Source organism: Castanea sativa, chromosome 4, assembly GCF_040712315.1.
Source record: "Castanea sativa cultivar Marrone di Chiusa Pesio chromosome 4, ASM4071231v1".
NCBI classification, from domain to species: domain Eukaryota; kingdom Viridiplantae; phylum Streptophyta; class Magnoliopsida; order Fagales; family Fagaceae; genus Castanea; species Castanea sativa.
The window spans coordinates 8,903,245-8,915,486 of NC_134016.1; the positions used below are offsets into that span (position 1 = coordinate 8,903,245).

A 12,242-nucleotide genomic window follows, 5' to 3' on the forward strand; every position below is an offset into this window, starting at 1 on the left:
CCACCTAAACAACAATTTTGGTTATCGAACCTCCATAAAAAAAAAAAAAAGAAAAAGAAAAAAAAAAGATATCTCGAATGGCTGAGCCTTCAATATCGGTCGTCAGAACAGCAATTCTGGCCACCAGACCACTGGAACTACTAACCAGAGTAGAGATTCCGACCATTAGACCTTCACGCCAATCATCAAAGTGGCGGTTCCGGCCACTAGACCGGTGACCTAGCCACCAGATCGGATAAAGGAAGCTATTGAATGTTTTTGTAAAATATTTTACTAAATTTTTAAAGGTAAAATATTTTACAACTTTTTATAAATGATTTTTTATGTAGGACATAATCTAAAATTTATTATTTTTAATTCATTAATTTTGGTATATTATGTAATTTAAGTTACTTTAGGTTTAAGGTATTTATTTTTATGTGTTATTTAGTTAAATTAGAGTTTTGTGTGTTTTCCTAACTACCTTAGGTTTTCTTTTGTTGAAGTTCACAGTGCACCACACGAATTATTGAATTAGCAGTTATGTATCTGCACACACAAAAAAGATTTAATCACTGTCCATAGACTCCTTACGATTTCAACAGCTCTTGCACAATGGCCATTGGCAATACTGCTTCATAACATGGCAATTTCAATCAGTTTGACCACACAATCAGATACAAAATGTTAGGGAACCACTTATCAATCACAAGCCATCTGAAGCTACAAATATAAGTGGCCAAGTCATTTAACTACCAATATAGTTACACAATCAGAAATCAAGTCACCCATCTAATACACCACACTTAAACAAATACAAATCCCAATAATTTGTTTCAGCAAAATCAAGTTTTAAGGCCTTAACTAGCTAAGGGGTAAGGGAGGGTGGCGATGTAGCCACAGTACCAATCCATAGCTTCCCATTTGCCTCTTTAACTTCACTCACTAGCTTCATCACCACGCCCTTTCGATCCTCAAGAACTTCCAAAATCTCCCCTTTCTCATTGAAAAGTGAGATTACCGTATACATCCTCATCCCAATGACTTGGGCTAATAAACTCATTCGGATTGGTAACCGGAAGTAGAGACTTCGTATCCATGGATTGTTTGTGAGAAACTCTTGTGCAGCTGTCCTGCAACAATCTATTGCTACCCAGAACTGGCCTTTCTCAATTATTCTTACATTGTCTGGGAAACCTGGCAGGTCTGCAACAAGTTCTGTGATTCCAGATTTTGGACCTTCCAACCAGTATCTCATTAGCCTGTCACAGTGCAAATGCAGAATGTATAATGGAATTAATGTCATTACATAGTTTTTGTGCTATACTCAAGAAAAATAGGTGGCTGACTTCTAAATGTCCAGCTTAGTAACAGATTTGCAGGACTTCAACAGAGAAATTTTGATGTGAATACTCTTGTATTTTTATATAGTGGTGAAATTGGTAGCTCATAATAATTTGCTTGATTGTCTGAGAAATACCAAACAATTTGGTCCAGGTGAATGTGAATGTGATAGTGGATGGTAAATTACTGATTAGCCCAAAAGTTAAACGGTTAGGAAATAGTGAATTTAAATGGGAGGTAGAGTGTAGACATGTATTAAATCTAGATTTCCTGTTTTGATATCATTAAAAAAAAAAAAAAAAAATCATTTGTCTCAAAAGCATAAACTATATAAAATTATGGATTTAATTATTTAACTATAATTCTAAAATAGGCATTTTATACATCTCATTCATTATTAATCATTTGAACCATATAGAAATTAATTGACACTGTTTAAGGAGGGAGAAAAAGAGAGGGGGGGGGGGGGGATGGGTATTACATACCTGCAGTTGGTGGTTTCAGTATAAAGGAGGAAGGTTTGATCCCTAGATAATTGAACTCCATTTGGAAAAGCCAAGCCCTCCAAGACAACATGAGTTGTTTTAGTAGATGGATCATATCTGAGAAGCCTACCAGTGGCTTCTCCTTCCAACAATATAAAGAAATGGTCCCTGCAACAAGAAAATTTAATATGCTTCAATGTTTGGCATATTGAAGGATGTTTTATTAATTCAAATGGTTTTAATATATGCACTTGTATACTTACACTGTTATATCTTTTGCTAGTGTCTGTGAAGAAGATGGATCCATTAGTATGAATGTCAAGGTCATTAGCGAAGAGAATAGGCTTCCCTTCTACGTGGGTTGCCAGAGGTCTTGCAAGTCCTCCTTCAGGTCCAACAACCCAAAGGCCATAATAAGCATCAGCTATGTACAAGGGGACGGCCACACTTTTTCTCATGCTTCCAATGCTTAGATGTGGTCGAGTCAATGCCTTTATCACAAAGCTTCTCTGACCTTTTAAGGGCCAAATACAATTAGAATGTGTTAATGGTATCATCGAAATAATTGACATGTTAGCATTAAATATGTCTAACAATATTTTGTTGGGTAAGTAAGAGCTTCCAAATCAAGGCAACACATAGTTAACCAATAAAAGGCTACATAGAATATAAAGGGACTAAAAACAGATTTTACACTGAAGAATTCTATATAGTAGTATGAACGCTACTTTCAAGTTTCTAGTGAGACTCACCAATTTGTTGTTACAAGTGCAAATGTCTCCCACCCAACATTTTCACCCATCCATATAACAATGCGTCCATCAGCTAACCCTGTGTAAGGATCACGCCCCAAATGATCGAACTCCAATGATTCAGGGCCAAAAACTTCATCTTCAAACACTGATGAGACAAGTTAGTGATGTGTAATTATATTTATTCAGACCTTCATTTCTTTTTAGTGGCCAGTGGTCATTGTAATTACTGCATAGGGCTCTGACTTACTTTGAGAGTATTGCTAATGAAATTTTTATGATAATTCTTGATTTTGGTACTTGTCATGAATTATTTGGATTGAACTGTCAAAAAGGATAAATTTACAGGTAGCTTTGAAATATTTTTCTCATGCTTTGGACCCTTTTGGGTTTGGGGCGTGACAAAAAGTATTGGTTATAGCTTTATACATAATGATTGTAACTCTTTTTTCTTAATTAAGAAAACGAAGAGTACAAATGAGAAAAAAAAATAGATAAATTTTTTTGAAAAAAGAAGAGGTATTGTGTTAATACGGTCATAATCTAATCTAATATCTAATCCAACATGTAAAAAAATAATAGATAAATAGATAATTTTAAACACAAAATTGAATTTGTTTTCTTAAAAATCTCAAAGAATACACCAATGAGATAAAAAAAGATGAGCAATATAAAATATTCATAAACACTTAAAACAATTACTCAAGCATCTAAGAACATGATATAATAAAGACAAACAATTTGCTGCTAATATGTAAAACAAAATATTTACAAACAATGAAAGGAAACAACACAAATATCATCTTCTTCAACTACACTAATTGCTCTTCATCATATTGTCTAGACCATCCTGCTATTTTCCAAATAAACTAAAGCTTGATAGCAATACAAAATATGAACATATTATAATATGATTTTTTTCCCAAATCAGGTCAACAACATTAAAAGTATTTAGTGTTGTAAATCAAATGATAAAAAAAAAATACTTGCATCAAGGAACACATATGAATTAGTTAATCTTAGAACAATGGGGGTACAAACCTCATAAAAATTCGAACAGAAAAAAAAATAGAGAGAGAGAGAGAGAGAAAGGTAAATAACCTTTTTATGTGGGAAAAATATGTATAAAATAGGAGAGTGTGACAAATTTATAGTAAAATAATGAGAATAAAAAGAGCCAAAATAAAGGAAGATAAATAAACAAAATTATATGTAAAGTTAAAACCGTCTAAAGAGGAATATGTACAGACAATATTTTGTTATAACATCAAAATTAAAATAGATGAATATGTAATGTTAAAACAGCCTAAGATGAATTTTAAAAGCCAATGTATTTATATTTTTAATATTGTCCAAAAAATTAAAGGTAGAAACTATATATGAATAAAAATATTGATGTGGCAATATGATGGATTATGAGGTGGCTTAATAGGAGCGTAACAACAATAAATGCTACGCTTCAGCTTAAAGATATATATATATATATATATATATATATATATATATATATATATATATTTCAAATTCATAAGTATTTACGTATGTCGTATGGATTTTTAAAATTTTATAAGTTTAAAACTTATTTCAAATTCAAGGATTTTAAGGTTTAAAATAAAAATCTTTGGCGGATTTAAAAATCTAAAACCTTGACCCTTTGTAAACTATCTAAACAATGTATTTGAATTTTAATCACTTAAATCCAAATCTATGTGTTCAAATCATGCCATCCAAACAACACACAAATAGGATATATAATCAATAATATGTAATATGATAAAAAAAAATTCAAATATTATTAGCATCGATTTGACATTTTCTTTAAATTTTGTAAACTCTTCCAAGTTCTAGCCTCCAATGCATAAGCTGCTATTTTTATCACGGTATTTTATTGCTTTCTTAATGTTTTATCATTTTTTCTCTTTTCTTTATTCTTAGCTTTACTTTTTACTTTAATAAAAAATAAGAAATGAAAAGCTTTACTTTTTACTTTTTGACTTTTCTATATCTTCTTTTTTTGACATTTGTTTTTTCCACCTATTGTTTCTTTCTATTTTTACAGAAAATTATACTTTCCTACCTTAAACTATATTTTATAATAATTTTTTATCATAAATTTTTCAAAAGCATGTTTTGCATCCTAAACTATAACTCTCTTGTTACACTTTACATCCTGCTGTTAAATTTTCAATTAATTTAGATGGAAATTCAAAGCTTAGGGTGCAAAATGTAATCAAGAGTATAGTTTATAGTGGTAAAGTGTAATTTCTCATTTGTTTTTAAAGGAATGAGAATAAGGGCAATTAGGTCTTGTCACATGGTGCCATATTTTCCATCTAAGTTAACAGTAAACTTGATGTTGGGGTGCAAGGTGTAACAATAATCATAGTTTAAGATGCAAAATGTGCATTTAAAAAGTTTAGGATGCAAAGTATAATCAGAGGTATAGTGTGGGGTGATAAGGTGGCGTTTGGATAGAGATTACATTTGCTGCGTTTTCACGTTTTGTTTTGTTTTTGTTTTTTTGGTTTTTGCTGCAGCTGCGGGGGACATATGCGCAGTGCGTGTACTGTGCGTGCACTATTCGCGCACTGTTCATGTACTTTTTCATCAATTTTTTATTAAAAATGAGTCCCGCATCACTATTTACACATTTAAAAATTATTTTGCTACAGTGTTTTCAGTTTTCAGTTTTCAGCCATAAATTCTATCCAAACGGACCCAAAGTGTAATTTTCATGCTATTTCTTCCTCATCTTAGATGGTAAAGGAAGTTTCTGCCTAAAGCTCTCGAAATTTGCATTTTATAGAGCAGTGTTCTCTCTCTACAATCTTTTTGTATATTTGTTAAATATATGTAGTTGTAATATTAGAAGTAGGATTGAACAAGAATCCTATTATTAAAATGAGAAAAAAAAAAAAAAAAAAATTCTATGTAGTTAACTCGAGCGAGTTTCAGGCAAACTTCTCTATCTGAAATTTTGGTGAGTTGGGTCGATTGAGATGTACTTGAAGGCCATATAACTTTCATTTATGCTAAATGAATGAGGTCAAGTGAATTTATCTAAAGTAAGAAATTTTATATAGGTTGGAAGATGTGCTTGAAGGCCATATGAAACCATGCATACATGATACGTCCATCCGCATGCCAAGAGTGCAGAGAACAGAGAGTACAGAAAAAGAGCTATTACATCCATCTGCATACCAAGAGTGGAGAGGAGAAATAGTACCGGAAAAGAGCTTTCTATTTTTCTCTTCCGTTTGTAAGTAGTGTGTCAGTGTGTCTCGATGCTTGTTTGAGAAGAAAATGCACCAAAATTGAATATGTAATCTAATTTGGTGATAAATAAAACTCTAAAGCAATTTGAACTTTGCAATTGCACAAATAAATAAACCTTTGCATGGCAATTAGCACGAAGACAAAAAAATAGATTCTGAAAGTCATCATTTTTAAGCAAAAAACAACCACAAGAACATCAACAACTACAAATATTAGAAACACCGTCTATAGAGATCATGTAACCTTTTCTCTAGAGGAATTTGACAGGTCAAAATATGAGTTTTTTAAACTGTAGAAATATCAACTAGGCTTGAAGTATCCTTCAATTACAGCTATCCTTCTAACTCAGAAGCAACTTAGCCCTCAAATGGCCTTGTGAAATCTGGAAATGTTCAGTTATACCCAGATGGGCCATCAGAAGCCAAACATGAGTGAGTAGCTCCCCGCCTTGTCTGAGCTGCCTGGCATGATAATTCCATCTACACTGACTTGCAGCACAAGATAGCAACTCCACCCATACATTGCTTATGGTCTCCCACTTTTGTTTAGTGTCCCAATTATTCTGCCTCTCCAGGAATTGCAAAGATTGTGCAAGTATGCATGCATCAAATAGCACCGACTTGCTTCTGTCACCTTTTATTTGAGATGGCGGAATTTCCGTGTTCTCTTTAAATAACACTTCACAAGCTTTGTGTTCGTCTGATATATATTCTCTTTCTTCTATAACCTCCATAGCCTCAGCACAAGTGTCCTGAAATCTGATTTGACCAATCCCACTGGGCAGCATGTAAGGGCACTTTACTAGAAGGTGTACCAAATAATTCGATAGCAATTTACTCATACGTATTAATTTTTTTACAGTTTCCGAGTCATTGTCCTGATCAATATAATAGCAGAGATCTGTTGCAATGTGCCAGAGAAGAATGCTTTGATCAAAGTCTACTACCTCCATGCTCTGAGCAAGATTAACAAAACATTTCTTTTTCTCATGATCATCATCATCACTACAAGCAAATAATTGCTTAGAAACCCTGATATCTGATATGCTGCTTGCATTCTTGAGCTGTTCAAATATCTTTTCTTTCAAATCCATAGGGACAGGCTCCAAATTCTTGTACCAATGTTGCTCTAGCTTTTTATTAATGAAACCCTTTATTCCACTCCCTTTAGTTGACTTACGTTTGATGCAGTGACTCATGAGATTGTATTGCGCTACAGAATTTGACCATCTCTTATTCAGAGGTAACAGAAAACATAATCCAAAACATGATTGTAAACGCAAGTTAAATTTAGAGATGAGATCCACAAATGGGCTTTCATGCTTACTCAGCCAAAGCATTGTCCAATCTGAAGAAAGTAGTACAATTACCGCATATATTTCTAGAACAATAGCTCCGATCAGCAACAAAAGAGTGATCCCCTTGTCAATAGTTGAGTAAGGACTCTGATCAATCATCAAGAAGACTACAAATGCATCAAAAGTATATGATAAACTAACATAACGACAAACACTACCCAGGCGAGAATGGATCAAATTAGCCTTTGTATAAAGTAAATCATACATGAACCCAAGCTCAATCTCTATCACTTCAAAAGCTTTCTCGCAAGTCATTTCTGCGTGTTTGAAGAAAGACTGGCTATTTTCGCGATCCTGGAAGCTTAGGATGAGATCTGCAAATAAACGCTTGAAAGTTTTGAAGAAATAAGAAGCCTCATGCAATGCATCTGGAAAATTGTTGCGTCTAACAACTGTAGGAGCACCAAATGTTCCTACTTCAATCTTGAATCCCTCAGCTTTCTTGGAACTGTAGCCATCCATGAATTTTGCGTAGTTAGGTCCTGGGTCAGGTCGAGGGAGCATGGAATTTCTGAAGACATCACTGCTTGCAGAACGCAGAACCCATATCCTCTCCCCAAATTTAATTATTCCAGCTATGAACATTGGAATTGCCAGAGCATTAATTGGGGTGCCTACCCAAGACCTTAGAAACACATAAAATGCCACTACAGACTGGACTGCTAGCTCAAGCAAGCGCCTTGGCCATAATTCATTGTCTTCCAATGAATAGGCTGTAATGGTGTCTGGACCACCTAGATGCAAGAGAAGAAATGGTGCCGAACATGACATTATGATATAGTTGGGATCAAATGACTGATCCTTGCTATCACCTTCAGCTTGGGAGAGGACGCCAAGTGAAACTGTCGCAATCCAATCTGCAGACAAATATGCAACCCAAAGGACTATTCTTATCCAATTTTTGGCAATGTACTTCCTCCGCTTGCCCAAAAGGATGAGTACCATTTGTAAGAAGAGACTGAATAAAACCAATACACGGAGCTCACATCCATTCCAAATTGTCCTAATACTTTTAGGGAAGATCTCTATCAACTTCCTCTTTTTGAAGATCAAAGTGCCAAGAACTAACAAAATTAATGTGTTAAATATATAACAAAAAAACATAAGCTATGTAGTTGATGAAGAAGGAAGAATTTGCAGTGAGTTTACCAGCGATTAGCATGACTGCTCTCTCTCTCTTTCTTTCTGTCGTTCACCTACAATTTCGCCCAGTTATTATTGAATGGTTCTTGATAGACTTGTTGAAGTCACCATATCGAGAAAATTAGTGGGCAATTTACTATTTGAAGAAGGCTAATGTCTGCATGTTTTCGAGAAAAAGAAAATCACAAACTCAAAATACACCAGGCACATGGAATTCCCTCAAAGATTGTAAATCCCAGGAAAAATTAGAGACCAACTAAGGAAGAATAATAAGACTCATTAAAAACAAAAAGGATATAGGGAATTGTGGAGAGAGGAAATCAGAATTCTTGCCCCCCAAAACACCTGAGACTCAACTGGAGATTGCTTAGGGTTGGAGTGCTAGGACGTTATTCGCCATGTTGAGAGTGAAAAATCAAAGCTAAATTTAGGGTTTGGGTGCCTAGGTAGATAGTGGGTTCCAGCGTAAACAAAAGACAGAGACAACCAACCATTAGTGCAAACCGTTTAGCTGGAGGTATTGCCAAGAGCCTTGTAGCTTAACTGGAGGGCACTTCCTGTTATTTCCAAGACATTCAGGATTCAAAATCCCCCCCTCCCCCTTTGTACTATCAAATTATCAATAACAAAAAATGTGTATTACCCACTTGCATACTATAGGATTGATTAACTAGGACAAACAATTGGGATTGATTGGAGTGAGTTAGATAGGAAATTCTCAACTGAACCTCCCTGGCAGGTTGAGAAAATCACAATTTATAGCCAAATCAACAGACCCTCACTACTGACAGATCAATTGAAGGTAGGGATGAGTTTTGACGTGGCAGGTTGGTGGGTTGACGTAGCCGGTTGACGCAACTGGACAACCCCTGACAAGTCAACAACTATTTGTTTAGGATTAAAGAGTGACTGTAACAAGGCCAGGAACAACAGGAGTGCAGAGAGCCTTGATTCTAATTAGTAATCCATGTGGATAGTAGGAAGGTCAGGGAGAAAATGCATGTTGTGTTTAATGACACCAGAAGTTTGGCTGTGCCTTTACCTGGTCTCTACTTCCGCGTAGTGGGCAGAATAGTTATAGAAGAGTTCTAACTGAAGCTGAAGAATATGCTAATGACTCAGCTTCATTCTTTCCATAAATTTTTTCATTATGCAAGTTCTCAACGATAGACAATAAAGTGATGTCATTAAACAACTCACCATATCAACTCTCATGGAACAAGTAGTGAAAATGTTGTCTGTAGCATTATTTACGAACATCATTTGGTCACTTAACTCTACACTCTAAAGGCTTTCGTCTACCCCGGAGCTTTTTGTTTTGGGTTATGCTTGCAGTTGCAGTATCAGATATACTACTTAATTGGTAATTGTTGTAGACAATAACTACTAACAACCAATAAAAGACAAAGGAAAAAAATTATTACACACTCTCTATTGCACACTTTGTACACAATCCTTTTGAAATTGTTTTTTTAAAACATGATTTTGAGTTAAAATTATGAAATAGTGTTTTAAGTTAAAACTATGAAACCGTGTTCTAACTTAAAATTGTGAAACAATGTTTTAAAAAACACGATTTTCAGTCACGCGGCAGTGAGTGTGTAATAAAATGTGTGCGGCCTACTCAAAAGAGAAATAGATTCAAGGTATATGTACAAATTTGAACACATAGAGCTCAAACCTCTACGAAAATTTTGAAATCAATTGGCATGACCTATTTGTTTTGCAGACCTAAAATGAAACAGTAAGAAACTCAGAAAACTAAAGCTAACCTGAAAGATACAGCTACTGCAATTTCTTCGTTCCGATATATAATAGTTTTGATATATATCTTCTGTCAGCTGGTTCCGCACAATGTAACTGAAAACATCGAATCACCACAAAAAAAAAAAAAAAAAAGTTTGTTGTTAGCAGAAAGTAGTGTACAACAATAATTATAAACACCATGAATATAACAGAAATGCTAGAACTAAACAAACCCATTTGACTTCAAAGAATGGAGGGAAAAAAAAACAGTGGGTATGGGAGAAAGAAGCATACAGATATACAGTGTCAGTGGCATTCCGGACATTATGAATCAAGGAAAGAAGATCTTCAAGTCAGTGAAACTGTGAAGAGACTTTGCCTTCAGAGATATTTTGGGGTGTTTGGTTGAGCAGTTTGGAATGAGATTTTTTGTAATTTTTTGAAATATTTGTAGGTGAAAAAATGTGTAATATTACTTAAAATGTAAAAATGTAAATTTGAGGTGAGAAAACAAATGGGCCCAAAGTTTTAGAACAATTATTGTGTTGTGGTGGACCTGGGTGTATGAGTCGGGTTAAAGAGAGTCTTTGACCTAACTTATTATGGTGAGTTAAAAAAAATTCAACCCAATCTAACTCATCACATAAGTCTAATCTAATTTAACCCAACTAACATGGCTCCGGTTGAACCCATGAGTTGGACAATTTTTTTAATATTATTATTAAATTGAGTAGAAAAAAATATAAATATAAATATATTAAAAAAAAACTCAAAGATTAGTATCAATGAGTTTAAACAACACTAACGATTAAACAATAGTAATTTACTAGGTTTATGTGAACTAATTGATTTTTATATAGGATAGGAAGAGTTAGTTATTTTAAAAATTTTATTAATTATATAGTATATTTTAAATAAATAAATAAATATATATATATATTAAATATATGGGTGAGTCGGGTTGGGTTTGACGGGTTTAGAATTTTATGATCCAAACTCAACCCGACCAGCTATCAAAAAAAATTTTGTAACCCAACCCAACTCACTAAGCCCTAAAAACCAACCCAACCCAGCAGGTTGGGTCGGGTCGGGTCAATTTTGGTGGGTTAGTGGGTTGACTACACACTTCTAGACCTGAGTGTATTAAAAAATCTGAGGGGCTGATTGGTTCTAACACACATTTTTACCTGCACGTATTTTAAAAAACTATAAATAACATTACTCAAAAGTCTTGGATAATTTGCAGTGCTTTTGTTTTGTTTTTCTTTCAAAAAATCTGCTTTTTTCCAAAGCAGAAAACTAGTCTAAAAGTAAAGGCACCGCACCTACACTCCCTTGTTTTCTTTTTGTTGTGGTGGGCCAAACGGGTTGATGGTAACTTTAAAGTGAGAAATTGTTTATGCGAAATTTGATTTGAAATTTCCAGTGACTGTAGCAGAACTGGAGCTTGGAAACTCAAACAAATTGTTGTTGCAAGCTCAATGTTCAATACGCGATGCTTGGAGGTGAAGAAGTCAGTGAATGTGGCCGCGCCAAGTTAAGGCACCTTTCTCCTGGTAGATTTGTTCATTAAATTCATGCTAAGTTTATCATAAACGTGAATAGAGAGGCATCATTTTAATATGCGTAAAAAGTACTAAAATATTTTCCCGGGTCAATAAACAAAATTATGTATAATATTTTTAAAATATTTTTGTTTTGACCCTCTAAAAGTAAAATTTTGGGCCCCATTACCCTATTACCTAATTTTATTTTTATTTATATTTTTATGTCCAACTAAAATAAGCTTCAATATAATTATCTTGAGAATGTCTTGGCCTTTTTAAACACAGAAAAAGCTCAATAATTAACAAATTTGATCTAATCTAGGCGAGGAAGGAATAGGAAGCCCAACATCAAAAGTAGAAATTTGTTTATCCCATTTAGATCTTAACAATTATGGAAAAAAAAAAAAAAAACTTATGTCTTCTTTACTTTGACTTATAAATTTGACTAAATTTATAAGTGCAATGGTTGAATCTGAATATACTTTTAATTTATTATTTGTTGAGTGAGGACTGGAGTGTGAGTCAGTCAGTCGGTGGAAGAAAATGTTAATACTAAATGACAATTAAACAACTAGATATTGGGTAATTTAAAAAAAAAAAAAAAAACAGTGTG

General features: G+C 33.9%; 1 protein-coding gene and 1 pseudogene across 2 annotated transcripts; both read right to left on the reverse strand.

Moving 5' to 3' along the window:
* Positions 1–839: 839 nt before the first annotated feature.
* On the reverse strand, positions 840–2,867 carry LOC142632405 (protein STRICTOSIDINE SYNTHASE-LIKE 13-like; annotated as a pseudogene).
* Positions 2,868–5,933: 3,066 nt separating this feature from the next.
* LOC142630980 (uncharacterized) lies at positions 5,934–10,492 on the reverse strand. Of its 2 annotated transcripts, none has more exons than XM_075805035.1 (4): positions 10,377–10,492; positions 10,109–10,196; positions 8,343–8,389; positions 5,934–8,257 (listed from the first exon to the last, which is right to left on the reverse strand). In XM_075805035.1, the coding sequence occupies exons 3-4, from the start codon at positions 8,353–8,355 to the stop codon at positions 6,177–6,179; spliced, it is 2,094 nt and encodes a 697-aa protein (XP_075661150.1). In that variant the 5' UTR covers positions 8,356–8,389; positions 10,109–10,196; positions 10,377–10,492; the 3' UTR covers positions 5,934–6,176. The 2 variants fall into 2 exon arrangements, with proteins under 2 accessions (XP_075661150.1, XP_075661149.1); XM_075805034.1 differs by having other exon boundaries at positions 8,343–8,493.
* Between the last annotated feature and the right edge of the window lie 1,750 nt (positions 10,493–12,242).